The sequence below is a fragment of the Rhea pennata genome, chromosome 31 (genome assembly GCF_028389875.1).
Source record: "Rhea pennata isolate bPtePen1 chromosome 31, bPtePen1.pri, whole genome shotgun sequence".
In the NCBI taxonomy this organism is placed as follows: domain Eukaryota; kingdom Metazoa; phylum Chordata; class Aves; order Rheiformes; family Rheidae; genus Rhea; species Rhea pennata.
In genome coordinates, this window is record NC_084693.1 from 2,982,985 (window position 1) to 3,004,577 (window position 21,593).

Sequence of the window (21,593 nt, forward strand, 5' to 3'; positions counted from 1 at the left end):
CCCCCCCCGGGGGGCGGGGCCCGGCTCGGCTAGGCCCCGCCCCCACACGCCCCGCCCCGCCCCCCGGCTCGCAGCGCGCCCGCCAGGCGGCGCCGCACCGCGCTCCCGCGCGGGGTGGGGGGGCGGCGCTGTGCTGCCCCCTGGCGAGGCCGGCGCGGAGCAGCAGCGCGGCGCCGGGGCAGCGCCCCCCCCCCCCCCCCCGGCTCCCCCACCCGACGGGGCGGGCAGGAGCTGCGCACCCGGCGGGTCCCCGGCAACCGGGGAGCCCAGGAACCGGGGAGACCGAGATCCGGGGCGCCGAGCCCCCCACTCCCCAAAAACAACCACCACCCCGTTTGCCGGGGGGGGGGGGGGCGTGGGGGTGAGGGGGTTCCTCCGCGCTGGGTGCTGGCATGGGTGGGTGGGTGGGTGGGTGGGGGCACCCTGGGAGGCCTGGCAGTGCTTTACCAGCGGTGGCCTTGGCAGCTGCCCCACACCCGGGTTCCCGTCCCCATCCTTGAGTGTCTGTCCGTCCTCGTCGGACGGGGGGGGGGGGGGGGGAAGGAGAGGAAGCCCGGCGGGGTGGGCTGCGCGTTTCCTGCTTTTGTTGCCCGGCCCCGGGGCCCCGCACCCCCCTTTTCCTTCCCCTCGGCGACGAGGACGAGGTGCGAGGCGGCCTCGGCCTCCCGGACCGGTGCGATGCTGGAGGTCCGCCATGGCTCTGCCTCCGCTGCTGCTGCCGCTTCTGCTGGGTGGGTGAAGGCCGGGGGGGGGGGGGGGGGGAGGCCGCTTCGCCCGCCGCCGGCCCGGCCTCTCAACGGCTCTCCCTTCTCTCCGCAGCCTGCTTCCAGAGTTTGCCGGCGTCCGGGTATGCCGCAGGTGAGCGGGACGCTGGGGTGCCGACGCCGGGTCCCCCCCCCCCCCCAGCCTCCGCTACGCCGCCTCCGCTTTTCCCTTGCAGAGCTGCTGCCCGCTCCGGCTTTGGTGCTGCGGCCCCGCGGCTCCGGCCGGGATGAGCTGCTCACCCTGCGCTGCCTGGCTCCCATCACCTCCTCCGTGACCGTTTACGTCTTTTACCGGCGCGAAGAGCCCCGGAGCCCCGGGACGAACTTCAGGAATTCTTCCACGGCGGCCGTCGAGGACGTCGCGCCGCTGCCCGGCCTCTACTCCTGCGCCTACGTGGCGCTCAGCGCCCGGGGCTCGGCGTGGTCCCGCGAGAGCCCCCCGAGCCCCTTTGTGCTGCCGCCGGGGCGCCGCATCCCCCCTGCCGTAGGTTGGGGGGCCGCCGTGGGGGCTGAAGGGGGGGGTCTCCTCCCCGGCACCGCCGGTGGTCGGAGGACGGAGTTGGGGGGGGGGAAGCTGGCGGCGTCGCCGTTGCCCCTTGGCTAGCACTGACCCCCCCCCTTTTCCCTTCCCTTTGCTGCCCCGTTCAGACGCCCTCAGCGCTCCCACCCGAGGGTGCCGGGGCGCAGGCACCGCAGCAGCACGGCATCGCCGGCGATAGAGGTGAGCGGCTGCCCCAACACCCTGTGACTCACCCACCCCATCAGAGAGACATCCCCCCCCCCCAGTCCTCCTCCCCGTGACGGCCACCACCTTCTCCCCCCCCCAACCCCCACCAGACTCGAGCCGCTCGGCGTCCCGCCGCTGGTACCCGGGCACGAGCCTGGCCATCGTCGCCGGCGCCCTCGGCTTCCTGCTGCCCCGCGGCTGCTGCTAGCGGCCAGGTAAGTGGCTAGGACCGCGGGGGGGGGGTGTTTTTTGGGTGGGGGGGATGGGGGGGGCACGCACACGGGCCGAGCACGCTCGCGCGCCCTTGCACACGCCGCTCCGAGCGCTCCAAGCGCTCTTCATCCCGGGCAAACGCTCGGTTTCAAACCCCCTTTGCTTTTTTTTTTTTTTTTTTTTTTTTTGGCTTCTTTTCCCCCTCCCGCCGCCAGACTCCGACCGCCGGCGGCATCCGGAGGTGCTTGGGAACGGGGCTGCTCCGACCGGACCTTCAGCTTCCTCTCACGCGTTTAATACGATAACCCGCTGCGCAGGCACAATCTCCGTCCGATAACCCGGCGCGTGGCTGTACGCGATGCGCCGCAACCCGTTGCATAAGCTATACGTATCCCCCCGTATATATAGATATGCGTATCTAGACTAACCGCCCTTGGCAAAGCATTCGCTTGAAAAAGAGGCGCCGGAGCCCGCGAGCCGCCGCCCCGGCCGCTTCCAATAAACCTGCTCTGCACCGCGACTCGGCCGGCGAACGCGCCGATCCTGCGAGCGTCCCCGGCACGGCGCCGAGCCCAGGAGAGGGGACCGCGGGGACGGGCTGCGGCAGCCCTGGGGAGGGGGGGGGGTTTGTGGTTCCTCTCCCGTTTTTTCCGGTGGCGCATCCTGGCCGTGGGTCCGTCACCTGCCCCAGGAGCAGGTAGAGGCAGGGAGGCTTCAAGCTTGAGCTGAATTTGGCCCTTGTGGCCCAGATCGTTCTGATTTGGAGAAATTTCATCCCCGATTCAAGAAGAGCAGGCTGTCGCTCCCATCGTTCCCTCCCCGTTGCCTCCACCGCTCCCATCGAGCCCCATCCCTCCCCATCCCACCCCATTCCTCCCCATCCCTCCCTATTGCTCCCATTGATACCACTGATCCTGTTCCACTCCATCCCTCCCCATTGCCACATCCCAGTGCTCCCATCGAGCTCCATCCCTCTCCATCCCTCTCCATCCCTCTCCATCACTCCCCATTGCTCCCATTGATCCCACTGATCCCGTTCCATCCCATCCCTCCCCATTGCCCCCCCACGTCCCAGTGCTCCCATTGATCTCCATCCCATTCCATCCCTGTCCCTCCCCATCCCTCCCCATCGCCCCCATCACGTCCCATCGCTCTCCGTCCTGCCCTAGCTTTTCCCATCGCTCCCCATTGCCCCCATCGCTCCCCAGCTCTCCCCATTGCCCCCATCCCTCCCAATCACCCCCATCGCTCCCCATCCCTGTCCGGTGGGGCCCACCGCAGCGCCCCCACCCCAGCGCTACCCCGGGGCTCCTACAAGGGCAGCGGGTGGCGCAGGGGGAATCGGAGAGTTGGGGGGGGATCAGGGCCCATGAGGGATTGGGGTGTGCGGGGTGTTGGGGTGCATAGGAAAGGGGTGCCTGGGGCATTGGGGTGCACGTGGGAGTTGGGTGCATGGTAGACTTGGGGTGCATGGGGGAATAGAGGTGGGGGGGCGCGTGGGCAGTCGGGGTGCACGAGACCCTCCAGGCTGCTGGGCTGCTCTTCTACTGCTGAGGCCGCGGGTGCTGGACTCCACCGTGGGTGCCGGGCTCCTCCGCTGTGGGTGCTGGGCTCCGCCACGGGTACCTGGCTCCTCTGCGGGTGCCAGGCTCCTCCGCGGGCGCTGGGCTCCTCTGTGGGTGCTGGGCTCCTCTGTGGGTACCCGGCTCCTCCGTGGGTACCCGGCTCCTCCGCGGGTGCTGGGCTCTGCCGTGGGTACCCGGCTCCTCCGCGAGTGCTGGGCTCCTCCGCGGGTGCTGGGCTCCTCCGTGGGTGCCCGGCTCCGCCGCGGGTGCCCGGCTCCTCCACAGGTGCCCGGCTCCTCTGCGGGTGCCGGCTCGGCGGGGCGCTAGGAGCGTGGGAGCCGCCGCGGGGTCGGGCACGGCCGCTCATCCGGCGGCCGACACTGCCGTCCGGTCTCGGACGCAGCCGTCCGGTCCCAGCGCGCGGAGGCGGCATGCAGGAAGGATGGGGACGGCTCCCCCCCCCCCAACATTTTCCCCCTGGAGAAGTGTTGCTGAATGACCCCCCCCAAACCGGAGGGATGCTGGGGGCGCTGGGAAACGTCTCCGGCTGGACGGGGAGAGCCACGGTCGCATCCTGCCACGGCTCCACACCGCAGCAAGGAGGAAGTGGCAGCACCTGGGGTGATTTTTTTTCCAGGCTGATCCATGTCCGGCAGGTGGGATGGGGCAGGCAGGATGGGGGGGTGGGGGGAGCTGTGAATCCCCTCGGCACGGGGGTGGGAGCGATGGGATGCGATGAGGGCGATGGGGAGGGAACTGGATCGATGGGGGCAATGGGGAGAGATGAGGAGCATCAGAAGCGATGGGGAAGGATAAGGAAGGATGGGGTGGGATGGGAGCAATGGGGAGTGATAGGAGCAGTGGGGTGGGATGAGGAGGGATGAGGAAGGATGGGGTGGGATGGAGATCGATGGAAGCAATAGGGAGTGATGAGGAGGAATGGGGTGGGATGGAGCTTGATGGGAGCAATGGGGGCAATGGGGAGCGATGGGGAGGGCAGGGGGCAGCACCGGGCACCCTGCGGAGAGCCAGCTCCCGTGCCAGGAGGAGGTGGCGCCCTGGGTGACAGTGGCAGCGGGGATGTTGAGGATCATCTTGAGCCGGGGTGCCCGGCATCCGTCAGGCTGCAGCCTGCAAATTCCTCGTCCGAGGTTCTGTTCGCCCTTTGGGGACGTTTCCCGGGGGCGGTTCGTGTCGGCACGCGGTGCCACCCTCCTCCCCCAGCCTTTGCATGTTCCTTCCCTGAGGACGGGGCTGCTGGGACCTGCTTGAAGGTGTTGGGATCTCCTCGCAGTGACAGGACTCCAGTGTGGGTGATGCCACCTTGCTGTTAGCTCCTTGACAGAGGTGCTGGGACACTCCTGTGGGTGCTGAAACCTCAACAAAGTTGCTGTGATGCTCCTGTGGGTGATGAGACCTCCCCCACTGCAGGTGCTGGGACCTTGTCAAGGGTGTTGGCATGTTGCCAGATATGTTAGGATGCTCCTATGGGTGCTAAGACCCCAACAAAGGTGCTGTGGAGCTTCTGGGGCTCCTGTGGTGGGTGCTGGGACCCCAACAAAAGCATTTGCACCTCAACAAAAATGTTAGGATGCTTCTCTGGGTGCTGGGACCTCATCAAGAGTGCTAGGATGTTCCTGTGGGTGGTGGGACCCCAGTGTGGGTTCTGGAGCCTTGTCAAAGGTGCTGGGGTGCTCCTATAGGTGGTGGGACCCCCATGTAGGTGGTGGGACCTCATCGAGGGTGCTGGGATGCTCCTGTGGATGGTGGGACCCACATGTAGGTGGTGGGACCTATCAAGGGTGCTGGGATGCTCCTGTGAGTGTTGGGACCCCAGTGCGGGTGCCGGCACCTCATCACAGGAGCTCTGATCTGCCCTGCACCCCCCAGCCGCTCCCGCACCCCGAAGCACCACAGGGTGCCGGCACCCACGCCGGGGCAGGGACGCGGCCAGCGCCCCACTCTTCCACCCGAAGAGAGAGTCCCGCTGGGTGCCCACTGCCCGCCCGCATGCCGCGACACATCCTGTTTTCGCGGCAATCTCAAGGGCGGCGCGAAAGTCACATGGCCGGGCCCCAAATGACTCATGGAGAAGGACACATGGCCTTCAGGGACAGCGGAGGAGAAGGTGCCACTCTCCTTTTTTCCCCAGAAACACCCCCGATTCACACGCCGGCATTGTAGTTACCGTGGTCTGAGTGTGCTCGCGCCGGTGCTGTCACCATTCCCATCACTGTCCCTGTGCGGTGGTCAGCTCCACGCTGAGAAGAGAAGATCTGCAAGATCCGAGCGCGGAAAAATGTGGGGTTTTTTTGGTTTTTTTTTTGGGGGGGGGGCTTTTTCTGTAATTCCAGTTTGAACGGGGCGGGAACATGCACAAGCACATCGGAGAGATTCCAGAAGAGCTTTATTTCCTCAAAAACTCAAAGTATCCTGTTGCCATGGGAGCTGTTGGGGCATCTTGAAATAGAGATGCTGGTACCGGATGCGTTGGGCCCTTAGAAAGGGCCATTTCATGGCAAGGAGGGATTTGGGGGTCTACCAGGCTCTTCTGCCCGGCTTAGGGTGCCCCAGAAATGTGAAAGAGCCAGGGCTGAAAATTGGTCTTTTCCCACCTGGAAAAGACTCCAGCTCCACGCTGACAACCCACAGAGGTGAAGCCACCTGTAGCTTCCTGGCCAGGCTCAGGGTGAGGTGTCCCTCATGTCACCCCATGAAGGGACATCATCCCATGAAGGGACGTCTCCCTTGGCCAATCCCCAGGCCAAGAGCTTCCTCAGTCCCAGCTGAGGAACTTGGAGACCTTTTCCTTCTTCCCCATTGCTGGAGCTTGCCAGTTTCTACAGCAGAATTTGTAAATGGTCGTCCTGCTCCGACCTCCCTCGGATAAATCCAGCCAGGAGAGGACGGAGGATGGAAAGGGCAGTGGGGTCCGCTTTGGTCTTCGGGGATGGCTGTTTCAAGGGTCAATGCCAAGCGCGAGGGTCGAGGAGGAACATCTGCAGCTCTTCTGCGCTGGGAACGGCGAGGCTGAGCCGAGCCTGGCGCAGCGGGTGGCGGGAAGGGCCAGGGCACAGGAAAGCCCTGCTGGGTGATGCCAAGGGGGGGTCCGTGCCGCTCCGTGACCCCCCTAGGAGTTTTGGGGCTGGAGGGTTTCGTACGTCTCGTGGCTTTCCATGCTAAGTCCCTGCGCAGGAGAGGGGAGACGCGTCATGGACGACAAGTACCCGGGAGCATCGGGGCGAGTGAGGCCACCAGCCGGATCCCCAGGTGGCCACTGCTGGGAGCCTGCATGGATACGGCACCCCTGGGGTATGGCACCCATGGGATACAGCATGCTGTGGGATGTGGTCCGCATGGGGTACAGCACCCACGGGATACATCGCCTTGCAGGATACAACGTTCATAGGATATGGCACCCACGGGATATAGGGCACCTGTGGGATATGGATCCCGTGAGATATGGTGCCTTATGGGATAGAGCACCCCATGGGATAGGGCACCCCACGGGACAGGGCACTTACAGGACACAGACCCCATGGGATACAACATTTCATGAGACAAGGCACATCACAGGATACGGCACCCACAGGATATGGATCTCTACGGGATAGGGCACCCGATGGGACACAGCACCCAAGGGACGTGGACCCAGTGGGATAGGACACCCCATCAAGTACAGCACCCGTGGGATAGGGCACCCCACGGGATATAGACCCCATAGAACTGGGCACCCCATGGGATACAGCACCCCCGGAGAAAAGGCACCCAAAGGGCTACAGCACCCAAGGGCTACAGCACCAGCTGCCCCAGCAGCAAAGGGGGATGACTTACGGTGTAGATGTGGTCTCCTTTCTGCTGCAGAAGAGAAAGAAAGAGAACTGAGCCCGGCCGGTCGGGAAGCAGGAAAAGCTGCTTCCGCCGCAGCCCGGCCGAGCTCCCCCCCATCCCTCCACCCTGCCCGCGCCACGGCCACAACCAGAAGCGGAAACGGGGAATTAGCAGGGGCAGATGTTGCTCCAGCGTTGGCAGGAGGCACCTTGGGCTTGCCCAGCACTCGCCGATTCCCTCGGGAGCCTTCGGGGCAGGTGCGACTTCCCTCGGCGCAATTTTGCTCCCGTTTCTTGACGTTTCCCTTTCATTTTCCACCTGGGGATTTTCCACCGCAGGTTTAAGACCGGGACCCTTTGCTGGTGTATCCGGATACTGCAAAAAGCCCGCTGCCCTGGGGACAAGCCCAGCCTAACGTGCTCACCCAAGGGTGCCCCAAACCCCCAAAGCCCGTTGATTTCTCTCCTTTGCCTTCAGCTCTGGGCTGGAGCTGCGGAGGGTTTGGATCTTCTGGAGATGAAGAAGGGCAAGGAGAAAAGCACTTTACCTCCTTGCCTGCTCTGTCCTTGGATGCTCTCTGAACCTGGACCTGCAGGAAGGAAGGACAAAACCCCGGATGGGCTCTTTGCCGAGTTGGCGCTCGCTGAAACCTCCACGGGCACCCGCTCCCCCCTTGCCGTGGACGCTGCTGGGGACCCCGAAGCCCGGGATGCACCCGGCCGCGGACGCTGCAGGCTCCGGGTGCCCCGGGCCACCACTCACCTTCAGGTGGCAATAAAGGACGGTGAGGACGACGCCGTAGATGAAGAGGATGGCGTCCAGGACGTAGCACAGCTCCGGCTCCCTCAGGGCCTCTGCAGGGGTGGTGGTGGTAGTGATGGTGGGTGGGGGGACAGAGAGAAGCGTGGGAGCCCCCAGCGTGGTGCCCCCACCCCGGGGTGGGGGGCACCGGGAGCCTTGGCTGCCGTCACGCGCCTCCGAGCCCCGAACTCGGCTCCATCGCACCCAGACGGATGTCGCCTTTCCCGCGTGGTCTCTCCCAGAGCCAGCAGGTCTACCCTGGGCAGGGGTGGGAGACCCAAAAACCAAGCAGGACCTCCGAGCCCAGACTGGAGGTGAAATCAGGTACCTCGAGGGTGCTCAGCTATTCTTCTGTCGTGGGATCCTCTTTTTCACCCCTGGGTGCCCGGCACCCTCCCCGGTGCCTCCCCCTGTCCCCAGGCTGGCAGGAACATCACGAGCCAGCGATAGCCCAGGCGCCCGTTTCCACTGCCCCGCTGCTGCCACCGGGGCTGGGGACCGGGCGGACAGGGCAAAGCGGCAGGCGTCTTGATGCTGCAGGGCGCCGGGCGGATCCGCAGCCCCTCGGGCGATGGGACGGATCCCAGAGGAACCCACCTCACCCCGGAGGAGCTGGCTGCAACGTGAGGACGGCGTCGAACGAGCCAAAGCCAGGGCACACGGGCCCGCTCCAGCTCTGTCACCCAAGCCCTGAGCCTTTAAGTAGTCGCAACCGCATCCTCCGGGCTCTTTCCCTTCCTGGCACGAGGCACGGCCTTCCCACGGCGCTCACCTGAGCCCTGGGACCCCCCCACCCCGCCCCGCGACCCCCCTACCTGCCGCTTGGGCCTGGAGGAGCAGCGCCAAGACGAGCACAAGGTGGGCAACCATCGCCACGCTGCGGCCGAGCCGGGGTCGCCGCCGCGCCGGCGCTGCGCAGTGTCCGGCCGCCCGGGGTGGCGCGTTTAAGTCAGCAGAAGGCTCCGCAACCGCAGAGCAAACGCCTTCCTCCGCTCGCGGCTTACGTCTCCCTTGCCTCCCCACCACCCCCCCCCACCCCTCCACCCCCTCCAAGCCCAGCACAGTTTCCTTTTTTCAGGCCCTGCTCGCGTTAGGAAACTACCCAGGCCATGGAGGCTGGTTTCTCTTCTAGGAAACGGCAATTGCTCAAGAGTGGCTTGAGCTTGACCCGAAGCATCGCGTGTCAAGCCGGCAGCCAGTCCCAGATGCCTCGGAGCGTAGCTCTCCCAGCACAGCACCTTGGTGAAGCACAGTGCTGGGAGCTCTCCAGTAAGGAGCTGGTACCCAGGTAACTCCCCCCCCCCCCCCCAGCCCGCTTCCCAACCCCCAGGATGCTGATGCACCGAGGAATCATCGCTGTCACCCAAGAGGAAGCTGTCGGCTGTGAGTCAGGCCACCGCGGTGGCTCTCACGGGCTCGCCGGGGAAGGGAGGCAAGCGCCCGGCCCCAGCTCTGGCCCCACACGGCTCGACGCTGCAGGAGAGGAGCTAGCTCACAGCCTGCTCCTCCACCAGCCTCAGGAGGCATCGGGGCAGGGCAGCTGTGGGGAAACGGAGGCAGAATAACTCCAATATACTCCCACAAACTCTCCCTCCGGTCTCCCACAGGGTGGGGAAACTGCTCTCCAGGGCAGATCGTCCTGGGGATGGAGGACAGAGGGAAGAGAAGCTCTTGACTACAAGTCTCACAGAGAAGAGGGAGAAAAAGCGGAGTTTCACGCAGTTTCAGCTGGAAGCGAAGGGCAGAGACAGGGTGTTGGTGGGGACAGAGGTGCCAGCTCCGAGCTGAGCAACAGGCAGGACACAGTTTTGTTTTATTTAACTCCAGATGAAGAACACAGCGCGCGAGGCAGATGAGGGAGAGCCCGGAGCATCCCTGCACACAGGGCAGCACATAGAGCACAGGGCAGGCGCAAGGGGGCCGGTCTGGGGCCACCACCTCACCGGTCCACTTCTCCGAAGACGATGTCCTGTGTGCCTGGCAAGAGGAGGAGAGAGATTAAGGCAGATTCAAAACCCAGGCCCCTCATCCAGCCCCAAAAAGCAAGGGAGGAACCACTAAGAACCAGTAGCTTGAGGAACTTGCACTGTCACGTAGCTGCAAGTGCTCAAGCCTCAGGCTGAGGAACCAAACATACCGATGATGGCCACGACATCTGCCAGCATGTGGCCCTGCGACATCCTATCCAGTCCGGCCTAGAGGAGAGAGGTCAAAGCACCCGTGTCAGCCTGGAGCCTTCCTCTTCTGCCACGACGAGGGTAAGGGGTCCCTGAGCCTTGCTCAAAGCTGTCACCCTGGCCTCTGTCCTGGGACATGGCGTGGTGTGACAAGGACAGGGCTCGGGGTGGGGAGGGAGGATCTTGAGGACTTTCCCAAGGGTGCATAGCACCCCTGACCTGGCGCTGCACCCTCCCCTTCCAGCCACCATCACGTCTACCACACAGCGAGCACAGGAGGGGAAGTGGTAAGGAACAGAGCTAACGCGGCTCCTGGGGACGTGACAGGAGCTCACTCCAAGGAGAAAGGTCCCTGCCTCTCACCCAGGCTGCAGCTTCCAAATTTGAGGCGCACATCTCCTGAACCTTGGTCCCGGCCAGGCTCCGCGCAACGGCACGAGCTCAAGCGCAGGAGTTGAGCGGAGCCTGGCACTGCCCAGCTCACCGCTTCCAGAGATGGGTGCGATGCTGGCAACAAGCCTCAGGTCTCAGGCCTGAGGGACAGGGGTCTGGGAGCAGAGGGCGCGCAGCCCCCCATCAACACGGGTCCCTTCTTCGGGGAAGGAAGTGGTCTGCTATCAGCAGAGAAAGGAAACCAGCTCCAGCAGCGGAAGCACAAGAGGCCTCAGAGCAAGCAGCACCGAAGGGACAGTCGGGGCCTGAAGGAGCCTCCGCCACGCATGGCTGCGCCCTCACTAAATCCCGGCAACACTCGCAGCCTCCTGCGGTCCAGCTGCTACCTCCAGCCTAAGCCAACAGCCCCCCAAGGACCACGTGGCCTGGAGGGCCCAACGAGACTGGGAAGAGCTGTACCAGAAGCTGGCGACATCGGGGACATGCGACCAATGGCCCTTCGGCCTCTGCCCCAGCCTCCAGGGTTAGGGCCATGCTCGGAGCGAGCTCAGCGTGGGCAGCCAGGGAAGGAAGTTCATCCTAGGAAGAGCCTGCATCTGCTGAGCTACATCCCTTTGATCTGCAAGGGCCAGGGACACACAGATCACAGCCAGCTCCCTCGAGACATCCCTCTGCTTTGAGCCAGGCTGGCCAGGTCTTGTCCCCAGGAATAAGGTCACAAGGAGTCCTTGGCTGGCACCACCAGATGCAACCAAGACCCAACATATGGGGCATCCCAGGCCGCCAATCCAGCGGGCTGCACCTATCCCCCTCTTTCTCCTTCTGAAGGAGGAGCTTTGTGCTGGCTCCAGCCCAAATCACACTCTTGCAGCAGCACCTCTTCAACTCCCCCCAGTCCTCCAGCCCCACACCGTGCTGACACCGCCGACGGCCCACCCAGCCACACGCCAGCACCAGATCACCTACCAGGTGAGCAAATCCAGGTGCCTTGATCTTGCAGCGGTAGGGGCGGCTGCTGCCGTCCGAGACAAGGTAGACACCGAATTCACCCTGCAAGGACACAAGGAGAGTCGGTGAGACGCAGCGACACCATCAAGGGGCTGCAGCTCACTATCTCAGCCACACAGGCTGTGTCCAGCCCAGCAAACGCCAGTCTCAGGTGAGAGAAGAGACCAAGGGAAGGGGATGGCCCATGCATCTGCGATTTGGGTAGCAAGAAGGCCTAAAGCCTCTTGTAGCCTTCAGCCACCTGGTGACAGGAGTGCCGTCATGTCCCCAGGAGCGTCAAGGGGCAGCCAGGGCCAGCGGCTGTTTATACATCGCCAACCAGGACAGGCACCCACCACCCCATGCAGTCAGCACCCACTCCCCTGGCAGTGCCGGGTGCTGGCCAGGGTGGGATCAGCCATACCACTGAGCCCATTGCCCCTTTAAAGCAATGAGGATGGGCACCTTGGGGGCTTCGATGGCTGTGTAGGTCGCTCCAGGGGGCACCTGGTAGCCCTCCGTGTAGAGCTTGAAGTGATGTATCAGGGACTCCATGGAGGTCTGTAAAGAGAGGAGCTGGTCACCACGGTGGAGGGACCGTGCAGCCTGCCTGAGGCAGGGCAGGCACGCGGCCCTGTGCGTGCCAGGGACAGAGGCGGGCAGAAAACACCGCCCGCGCCCCTGCCCGCTCCGCGATGGCTGCTGACAGAGAGCGAAGCCTCAGGCACAGGAACCGGAGCTAACAGCGATAACAGCGTGAGAAGCTGAAGCGATAAGGCAGGGCAGGACTCATCAGATCTCCTTCTTGCTGGCTCGCAGCAGGCCCTGGCCTTCACTATGAGCTGCTTTTTGGCTAAAACGGGTGCTGCAAACCCACTGGCACTCAGTGCAAAGCCTTCCTCCCCACCCGTGCACAGCGAGAGCCGGCGGGAGGGGACGCAGCTCCAAAGAGACCAGGTAATTCCCCAGCTGAACATCTGCACAACAGTTCCCACCCGCCCAGCGGGTAGAGATAGAGATGCAGAGGCAGATGTCACAGGCCCAAACTTCAGCGCAGGAGTGACACACCAAACCACACTTCCTGCTCACTAGCACGAGCGCTGACACACAGCCAGTAAGACCCCAGTCCCCTCGTGCCGCTGAGCGCTCGTGTCGTCACCGAGTGCCAGCAGCAAGGCCCATCGGGGTGGGGCGGCAGGGACGGAATATGGCTTTTACCTTCATCTCTGCCCTTTTTGGAGGGGAGATTTTGGCGTCGTCCACTTTGATCTCCCCCTCGGGCATCTTGTTGAGGCACTGAAGGATGATGCGGAGAGACTGGCGCATCTCCTCGACACGGCACAGGTACCTGGAAGGGCAGAGATGAGGGCTCAGCCGCGAAGCCTGCTGTGCTGCCAGAGTCACGGCAGAGACCCCCTGCTGCTCAGGACAAGCCCCCTGTGGGGAAAATACAGCCCCAGCACCAATCCACAGGGAAGGTCTAACTCTGCCGAGGCCCCAGTACGCTGCAGAGGGTTCCCCAGCACCCTGCCCAGCTGGGAACACGTCCTGCACAGAGCGTGGCACCACGTACCTGTCGTAGCAGTCGCCTCGAGAGCCGATGGGGACGTCGAACTCCACCTGGTCGTACACGTCGTAGGGCTGCGTTTTGCGCAGATCCCAGTGGATCCCTGAACCCCGTAGCATCACCCCACTGGGCAAAGAGAACCAGGTGAGCGACAGACACAAATGGGGGTCCAGAGCAGCCAGTGCCTCCCAGAAAGATGGCTCACAGACTGCAGGCACATAGGGACAGCAGGACACAGTCACTGCAGCCACTGGGTTGCACCACTCCGACATTTATCAGACACTTGGGACTTCAGCAGTCAGGGCTGAGCTCTCTGGGTTCAACCCTGATCCTTCTAGGGCTGTCTGGAGACCTGGCAGGGGCTGGCACCTACCTTCCAGAATCGAGAAGGGAGCCCACAACATCCCCCATGTCTCCTTCACGGCCTCCCTGCCCCCTTCAGCCACGTGCCTGGCACCAGGCCAGGGAGGAAGCAGCAGCTCGACCCTGGTGGGAGGTCGAGCCACCTCAGCAAGCATCCCTGGACCGCAAGACCTACCTGAACCCATAGTTGAGAGCCTCCTCTGCCGTTATGACCCCGATGTCAACCGTGCGGTTCTTCCAAATGCGGTTGTTAGTGAGCATCTGCAGGCAGCAGGGTGTTAGCAGCCCATCCGCAGCACCAAATTAAGGTAGGGCTGCCCCGCCATCTCCCCTCTCCGTACAGTTCCCTTCCCCTTGGCAGGGGTTTTCAGCCCTGCCAGTGCTGGATGTGCCTTTTAGCTACTGTGCGGTGCCAGCCAGTTCGACCCTCTGGCAACTTGGACCACCGCGTCACTGGGGGAATAATCCTATCCTGGCCGTGCCCAGAGGGCAGTGGGGACAGGCCACACAGGTCCCACCCCCCTAAGACAGCTCGCAGGGTGCTGGGAAATGGGGACCGTCCTTCTCTCCCAGCTTTCAAGCAGGACATGGCTCCTGTTCCATCATGAAACTGTTCATCCCGGAGTCTTACCTCTTCCACCTCATCTATCCGCGTGGAGAAATTCTTCACAAACTCATAGATGTCGTCCATCAGCCCCAGGGGCAGGTCCTGTGTGTGAAGAGGGCAAGATGAGTCCATGCACAGCCACCGGCATGAGGGCTGCAGGCTGGGAAGCTCTGGAGGGACAATCACCCACACAGGGACACAGGGACGCCCCGCACATCTCCGCCAGACCGGAAAGGATTTGCAGGGAGCTGTTCTCTAGCATCCCAGCAAGGTCCGACACCCAGGGTGACGACCTGCCGGTCCAATCCAGCTCGCAGGCAACGTCAAGTGATCGAGCTCCCGCAACGAGTGGCCGAGACTGAGGGAAGCAGCGTGGCAGCCCTTACCTGGTGCACCCCACCAGGTCGGATGTAGGCGGCGTGCATCCGAGCCCCGGAGACCCGCTCGTAGAACTCAAACATCTGCAGGGGAGAGAAGGGAGCCCGCTGCACCCAGGCATGGCACAGCACCCCAGCTCCAAGGCCACGTGAAGATATAGGGCTCTCGCTCCACGTCTGTGGGTAGAGCTCAGCCCCAAATCCACCCCTGCAACATCACAGACAAAGCTTTTCCTCGTGGAAAGCTCTGAGACCTCGTGCAAGAACGGCTCTTGCTGCAAAATCCTCACTAAAGCCCCTCTTAGTATGGCCAGTAAACAAGAAAGCGTGCGAAGGTTCTGCAGGAGGGATGGTTCGCTCCATCTGGTGCTCATGAGCCAGTCACCCAAGCCCACAAGCGTGGCTGCGGCCTCCCAAACTCCCCAGAAGCCTCCTGTTCCAACGACATCTGAGGTCAGATCTGTAGCATCCCCTCACACCTCGCCTCCCCCAGTGCTCAGTCCTTAAAGAAACCCTGAGGGCATCAAAACCTCCAGGTCTGCAACCTCCAGCTAGGCCAAACCACAATCTGAGTGACTGGTTCCCCATAGTAATTCCCTCCTCGGCACAACCCCTTTTAGGGCTTACAGTTCGAAACACCCTCTCCTGGGGGAAGGTTGCCCACCCCAGGGTTACAGAGAGATCCTCTGTCCTCTTCCTGGCCACCTTGTGGGGAGAGTGACCTTCTCAGAGAAGGGCTGGCAGCTCTGCCAGGCCCCTGCAGGCTCTCAGCACGGTTGTCCTGGCATTTACCTTCTCTCTCTCCTCAAACATCCAGAAGAACGGGGTCATCGCCCCGATGTCCAGTGCATGCGTGGTGACAGCCATAATGTGATTCAGGAGCCGGGTTATCTCTGCAAAGAGGACTGCAGGCAGAGACGGCATGTTAGAGGGATGAGTACACCCCATCTCCTGCAAAGAGTCCCCATGCCCCCGTACCACCCCCTAGAGAAGGGACATTTGGGGCTGAACCAGCCAGGACACAGGATCTGCCCCTGCCTAGATGCAGTGAAAAGCAGAGAGTTGTCCTTGGAAAGCTGGGGGGCACAGCCATGACCCCACTGAGGTGGGAGAAGTGGGGAGAAACCTCCCAGCTCAGAAGGAAGCCTCCTCCCTTCATCGTTCCTACAGGCAGGGCATCACTCAGCTGTCCCCAAACTGAATGTGGCGGGGCAGGAATCATTCCTCATCCTCCCCGGTATCTGTGGCTGCCAAGCAGGGACAGACCAGTGGGATTCGATGGCCAAGTCCTTGACAAATGAGACCTTGACAGTGCCACAGGGTGGGCAGGGAAGCAAGGCAAGGGCTCGTGAGAACGTTCCCCTTTGGGACAGGAGCGGGAACACCCAGACAAAGGATCCAGAGGTGCACGGAATCGTTCTCACCTCGGATCCACTGAGCCCTCAAAGGCGGACGGATGTTGAGGAGCTTCTCCACGGCCAGGGAATAGGCTTGTTCATTGCACATCATGGACACGTAGTCAAGACGGTCAAAATAAGGCAAGGCCTGCCAAGAGAAACATCGCTGAGGAGTCGTGGCTTGCACTCAAAAGCAGGCAGCAAAGGCTTGGGACTGCCAGGAGAGCTCGGAGGCGCCATCCAAACTCAGGTAGTGCTGGGATACGGACCCCAGCCTCAGCTCGCTCACTGCCTCACCCTCCATGGAGGGGGGACACGCGACACAACCACGCAGAGGGCAGTAGGAGCGCGGCTGGGACAGCAGAGCAGACAGGCCTCGGACCTGCCCTGCCCAGCACTCCGGGCATTCCCACCACCCCCTCAGCTCTCTCTCTAGAGGTGTCCCTCACACCTGGTGACGGTCCCCAGCAAGGATTTGCCCCAGTTACCATGGCATCTTCCTGGTCAAACGCCAACCAAGAGCTACAGGTCATGTTAGGCCTTCCTGATAGAGGAACGCGCTACATGCCAGCCACCTCTGCTGAGAACCAACTCTTTCGGTGCCGGCGCGTGGCAGGCACAGCGGGACAGCTCTGCGCAGCTGCCACGGCGGCTCTGTCAAAGCCGCAGGCGGTCAACATCGTCTTGGCCCTGCGCCTCGCGCTCCGGGCTCCCTATCCGCTCCGCGCTGCTCCCTCCCCCTTCCTGGGGCTGCGTTATTTGAAGCGCTGTTCCTCCTGCTGGCAGGAAGGGTAAATCTGATTGGGATAATAAATCTGCAGAGCTCTGTTTACAAACGCCGCTGCAGAATCTGACAGGCAATTAAATCCACTTCCAGCACTCCAGAAGGCTGCTGACGTAGCTGATTAGATGGCCACGGACAGACACAAACAGCCTGGTATCTCTTAGTGCAAAAGGACATACCTTGGCTCTTCTCAGCACTTTCCTAACATTTTACTGAAGACTTCGCAGCAACTTACAGATAAAAATGACCCCAGAGCTGGCAGCTCTTTTCTGGACATGGAAGGAGACCGATTTCTTGATCAAACCAAAACACAAGCGGGAAAGGTTTGGCATCGGGCTCCTGCACAGTGCAAACACAGGGTGCTCCCTTTGAACACCCCCAGATGTGCTTGTCAGACCGTCTCCTCTGCAAGAGGCCACCTCAGAGGTTCAGAAGACCTTCGAAGCCCCACTGCAGATTACCTGGAGGTAAGTCTTGTACTCAATGAGCTTCTCAGTGCCTCGGTGCAGCAGGCCAACGTGTGGGTCGCACCTCTTCACAGTCTCCCCGCTCAGCTCCATGACCAGCCGCAGGACCCCATGGGCAGCTGGGTGCTGCGGCCCAAAGTTTATTGTCAAGCTAGAGACCTTCTTCTGAGCTGGAGGGTCCTTGTCTGCTCAGGGGAGCAAGGAGAAGAGTCGAGTTAGAGCATGAACCTCCAGGCAAGGAGAAGTATCCATCTCCCTTCAGAAGCACTGAGGCCCCAAGGTATTTTGCGGAGCAGAAGAACGGGACAGCCCTCGGCCCTCTTGGGCAGCGCAAACGCGCTTGGACCTGTAGAGCACGCGCAGCACAGATGCCTCAGCTGAGCTCAGCGCTTGGCTGGACACGGGGAACGCAATGTCCCGACAGACGGTTCCCATCTTGGCTGAACACAAGACTCACGTCCAAAGAGGTCCAAAGGCTCGCCTCTGCCTTCTGGACGCCGAGTCCTCGCTCGCCGCTGCTCCTGGCGCGCGGAGCACACCGAACGGCTTCCCGCGCTGCACTCACGGAGGGGACTCAGACCCCAGCAGAGAGTGGCAGCGCAGCCCGAGGAAGAGCAGTGCGTCTCCCAGAGCACCGCTTCTCGGGGCCCCGGGGTCTTGCAAAGCCAAAACGGTGATGTGAAGTTCCCGAAGGGTAAAATATTCAAAATTCAACCTGTGCCCAATACCGAAACTTCTCATAGCAGCTCTGGTAGCGCAAAGAGCCAGACTCTCCCTCCACCCACTGCTCCTGGAGCTGCTGCAAGGGAAACTTGTGCCACATGCGCAACTATAGCACATTGCACCAGCAGAGCTGGGCCCAGGAGCACCAGGACACCTCACGCAATACAGGACACAGCTCGGGACCAGCTGTGTCCCAGCTGTTTGGCAGCTGTGAGCTATTCCCTTCGGAGCTGAAGTCGCTACAAGGTACAAGGCATCTCCATACAGATAGCTGAAGAGATTTCACCACTGTTGCCATCCTGGCCACGCTGTATCACCACGCTCAGTCATCTTACCCAAAGTACCCTAGAGAAGGGTGACGCCAAGTCCGCCTGGCCAAGTTATGCCATCACAGGCGCAAGCTGCCCCACGATAAAACCAGAGCAGTCTGGCATCACTGCTTCTGCTGATCTCCAAAAATCACAGGCAGAGGGCCCTTCTGGGTTCCCTTTCACTGCTACCACGTCAGGTCTTTCGGATGAAACCATGCGGCTGCCGTCGAGCTGCAGAGACCCCAGAACTCCCTCCCTTCGGTCCTCAAAGCTATCCTTGCTGATAAAATTTTGCTGAAGGAACAGAATTGCCTTGTTCCTATTTGATACCCACTTCTCCCTGGCAGCGCTGGGCTATAGTCCCTCTGCCTGAAGACTCCCCAGCCTGATTCTGCTCCTTCTCTCTCTTGCCAATATTCATGCAACTAAGGATAAGAACAGGAGAAACCTCTCCAAGACCCCAAGGCAACCAGCCCACACTCAAATCCAGCTCAGCACCCTCTTCCCGCTCTGCTACATCTGCCAGATCAGCGTGTTACATGCACGGGAGAAGAAAAAAAAAAAAACCAACATCCGTTTTCCCACAAAACACCCTTCTCTTGAATACCAGCAGCACGAACGGTGGTAGCGACAAGCCCAGAAACTCCCTTCCCACTGACACTTTCTCCGCGCTGTCTCCAGGAAAAGGCCTCGCCTGCCCCGCGGCGATGCTCAAGCAAGGCAGCGCTGCAGTGGCTGGCTGTCAGACCCGCGTGGCCCCGGGCGGACCTGCACCCCTGGGCCTCAGGTACTAACCAGGCACCCACTGAGCTAATCCAAAACCTGGGCACCTAGGAACTCAAAGCACCTAATGGGCACCGACCAGGTCTCCAATGGACACCTCCGGAGCCCCAGGTACCCACTAAGCCCCCACTGAGCCACAGGCTCCCTCCAGTCAATTCAACAAGCCCCAACCTAGCTCTGAGCCCCCATCAAGCACCCACTGGGCTCCTACTGGGTAGACAAGAGCCCAGAACAACCACCACACTCCATAGCACTCACCAGACCCTTACGTGAGACACAGATACTTGCCCAAGCCCAAGGCATCTACTGGGCCTATCCCAGCCAACAAGCACCAGAGCCCAGAGTATCCACATGGCATCTTCCAGGCATCCAAGAGGCCAAGGCACCCAACAGGCCCCCACAGCATGCACTGGGCCTTCACTTCAGCCAAAGGCACCCTCAGAGCCCAAGCCACCCAGCCAGCACCCAGTGAGCCCCAGCCTGGCACTGCCTAGCCACCAAGCACCTACTAGGCCCAGAGCACCTACCAACCTTCTCCTGGGTACCTAGGACTCCAAGGGAACCACTAGGCCTCCACAGCCCCACCAGGACCCTACTCAAGCTACAGGCACTCCCTGGGTCCATCATCCATCAAGCACCTGGTAAGCCTCAGACTGGCCCAGGGCAGCCACCAAGAACTCCCCAGGGCTGGGACACCCACTCTGCACTCCTCCAGCCCAGGGTACCTACCAGGCACCCACTGGGTCCCCAGGACCCTAAAGCATCCACCAGCCCAACCAGGCTGCCATTCAAGTCACAAGCAATCTCCTGGGTTCAGGAGGCCCGCCAAGCACCCGATGAGACCCAGAGCACTCACCACCCCCTCTGAGCCTCCTGAGCTGGGGTCAGGACACCCACTGAGCACTGAGGGAGCCCCACACTGGCCAAGGGCACCCACCAAGGGCCAGCAGGCCTGGGGGAACTCCCAGCACCCAGGCAGCCCCACAGCACCCACCAAGGGTCAACAGGCCCGGGGCAGCCCCCAGCACCCACACGGCACCCATCAAGGGCCAACAGGCTTGGGGCAACCCCAGCACTCAGGCAACCCCATAGCACCCACCAAGGATCAGCAGGCTCGGGGGAAGCCCCAGCACCCAGGCAACCCCATGGCACCCACCAAGGGTTAACAGGCCTGGGGCAACTCCCAGCACCCACACAGCACCCACCAAGGGTCAACAGGCCTGGGGCAACCCCCAGCACCCAGGCAACCCCATGGCACCCACCAAGGATCAACAGGCCTGGGGCACCCCCAGCCCCCTCAGGCAGCCCCACGGCACCCACCAAGGCCCCCCAGCCCCCCGCTCACCGTTCCAGGGCGGCGGCACCCACTTCTCCGTCTCCTTGGACGGGTACATGACGGCGCCGGCGAACTGCTGCGCCCACTCCACGTCGGGCTGCCATTGCCGCGCCGCCCTGCGCACACACAGGCCGGTGAGGCGGGGCGAGGCCAGGCCCGGCCGGCCAGGCCCGGCCGCCGCCGCGCCGCCGCCCCGGCCCCGCTCTCACCTGGCCGGGGCCGCCCCCAGCCGCGGCCCTGAAGGTGCCCGCAGCCGCCACAGCGCCCGCAGCGCCGCCATCTTGCCCTTCGCCGCAGCGCGCACGCGCACGCGCCGCTCATTCCCACCCCCCCCCCACGGCGACGCCGCCGTCGGCGCCGGCGCCATGTTAGGTGAGGGCACGAGAAGCGGCCGGGCCGGGCTAGCTGCCTCTGGCGTCGCCATACTAACTAAGGGCAAGCGACGGCGGCGGATCAACGGCTTTGCCGGCGTCCAAGCAGCGCTCCATCGCCATCTTTACTAAGGGAACTATTCGCGATGCTGCCTCGCTTCGCTGCCGTCGGTCCCGGCCGCCATCTTTGAGGCGGGCGGTGCGCGGCGCGGAGGGGCAGCGCGATGTCCCGCGCCGTGGCCGGGGTCCCGGGCTGGGCTCTGCCGCCGTGTCACACGGGCCTACGGGGACCCCCGGGGCTGACCCAACAGGGACCTGCAGGTGCTAAGGTCTGGGGGCTCAGCTGTCCCCAGGACCCATGGGTGCTGAGCCCCCGGAACCCACAGGCAGTGGGAGCTGTGGGCACAGACCCCCCAGGACCCATGGGTGCTGAGCCCCCAGGACCCACAGGCAGTGGGAGCCATGGGCACGGACCTCCCCTCCCAGGACCCATGGGTGCTGAGCCCCCGGAACCCACAGGCAATGGGAGCCAGGCACCCATGGATGCTGAGCCCCTGGGACCCACGGGCACTGGGAGCCATGGGCATGGACCCCCCAGGACCCATGGGTGCTGAGCCCCTGGGACCCACAGGCACTGGGAGCCATGTGCACGGACCTCCCCTCCCAGGACCCATGGGTGCTGAGCCCCTGGGACCCACGGGCACTGGGAGCCATGGGCACAGACCCCCCAGGACCCATGGGTGCTGAGCCCCCGGAAGCCACAGGCAGTGGGAGCTGTGGGCAAGGACCCCCCAGGACTCATGGGTGCTGAGCCCCTGGGACCCATGAATAGTGGGAGCCATGTGCACGGACCCCCCGGGACCCATGGGTGCTGAGCCCCCAGGACCCATGAGCAGTGGGAGCTGTGGGCATGGACCCCCCAGGACCCATGGGTGCTGTGCTCCTGGGACCCACAGGCACTGGGAGCCAGGGACCCACGGGTGCTGAGCCCCTGGGACCCACGGGCAGTGGGAGCTGTGGGCACGGACCCCCTGGGACCCATGGGTGCT

At 63.0% G+C, this 21,593-nt stretch overlaps 2 protein-coding genes across 5 annotated transcripts; both read right to left on the reverse strand.

The window, feature by feature from the left end:
* Positions 1 to 5,678: 5,678 nt before the first annotated feature.
* FCER1G (Fc epsilon receptor Ig) lies at positions 5,679 to 8,888 on the reverse strand. Of its 4 annotated transcripts, XM_062597888.1 has the most exons (6): positions 8,717 to 8,888; positions 7,863 to 7,954; positions 7,648 to 7,689; positions 7,309 to 7,418; positions 7,104 to 7,124; positions 5,679 to 6,456 (listed from the first exon to the last, which is right to left on the reverse strand). In XM_062597888.1, the coding sequence occupies exons 1-6, from the start codon at positions 8,769 to 8,771 to the stop codon at positions 5,994 to 5,996; spliced, it is 783 nt and encodes a 260-aa protein (XP_062453872.1). In that variant the 5' UTR covers positions 8,772 to 8,888; the 3' UTR covers positions 5,679 to 5,993. The 4 variants fall into 4 exon arrangements, with proteins under 4 accessions (XP_062453872.1, XP_062453873.1, XP_062453875.1 ...); XM_062597891.1 differs by lacking the exon at positions 7,309 to 7,418 and having other exon boundaries at positions 6,318 to 6,456; XM_062597890.1 differs by lacking the exon at positions 7,309 to 7,418 and having other exon boundaries at positions 6,318 to 6,456; positions 7,104 to 7,127.
* A 798-nt stretch (positions 8,889 to 9,686) lies between these two features.
* Positions 9,687 to 20,477, reverse strand: NDUFS2 (NADH:ubiquinone oxidoreductase core subunit S2). The gene is made up of 14 exons (XM_062597978.1): positions 20,383 to 20,477; positions 20,183 to 20,289; positions 17,015 to 17,205; positions 15,797 to 15,917; positions 15,165 to 15,277; positions 14,382 to 14,456; positions 14,020 to 14,097; positions 13,564 to 13,649; positions 13,032 to 13,151; positions 12,677 to 12,806; positions 11,924 to 12,019; positions 11,438 to 11,521; positions 10,039 to 10,096; positions 9,687 to 9,878 (listed from the first exon to the last, which is right to left on the reverse strand). The coding sequence occupies exons 1-14, from the start codon at positions 20,451 to 20,453 to the stop codon at positions 9,841 to 9,843; spliced, it is 1,368 nt and encodes a 455-aa protein (XP_062453962.1). The 5' UTR covers positions 20,454 to 20,477; the 3' UTR covers positions 9,687 to 9,840.
* Positions 20,478 to 21,593: the final 1,116 nt, after the last annotated feature.

Coding starts and splice junctions, on each gene's coding strand:
- FCER1G (XM_062597888.1), bottom strand. CDS start 8,771: ATGGTTGCCCACCTTGTGCTCGTCTTGGCGCTGCTCCTCCAGGCCCAA. Junction 7,419..7,647: donor AGGACAGAGCAGGCAAGGAG/GTAAAGTGCTTT, acceptor GAAAATCCCCAG/GTGGAAAATGAAAGGGAAAC. Junction 6,457..7,103: donor AAGGAGACCACATCTACACC/GTAAGTCATCCC, acceptor TCTCCTGCGCAG/GGACTTAGCATGGAAAGCCA.
- NDUFS2 (XM_062597978.1), bottom strand. CDS start 20,453: ATGGCGGCGCTGCGGGCGCTGTGGCGGCTGCGGGCACCTTCAGGGCCG. Junction 17,206..20,182: donor GGTGCCGCCGCCCTGGAACG/GTGAGCGGGGGG, acceptor TCCCCTGAGCAG/ACAAGGACCCTCCAGCTCAG. Junction 15,278..15,796: donor GAGGGCTCAGTGGATCCGAG/GTGAGAACGATT, acceptor CTCTGCCTGCAG/TCCTCTTTGCAGAGATAACC.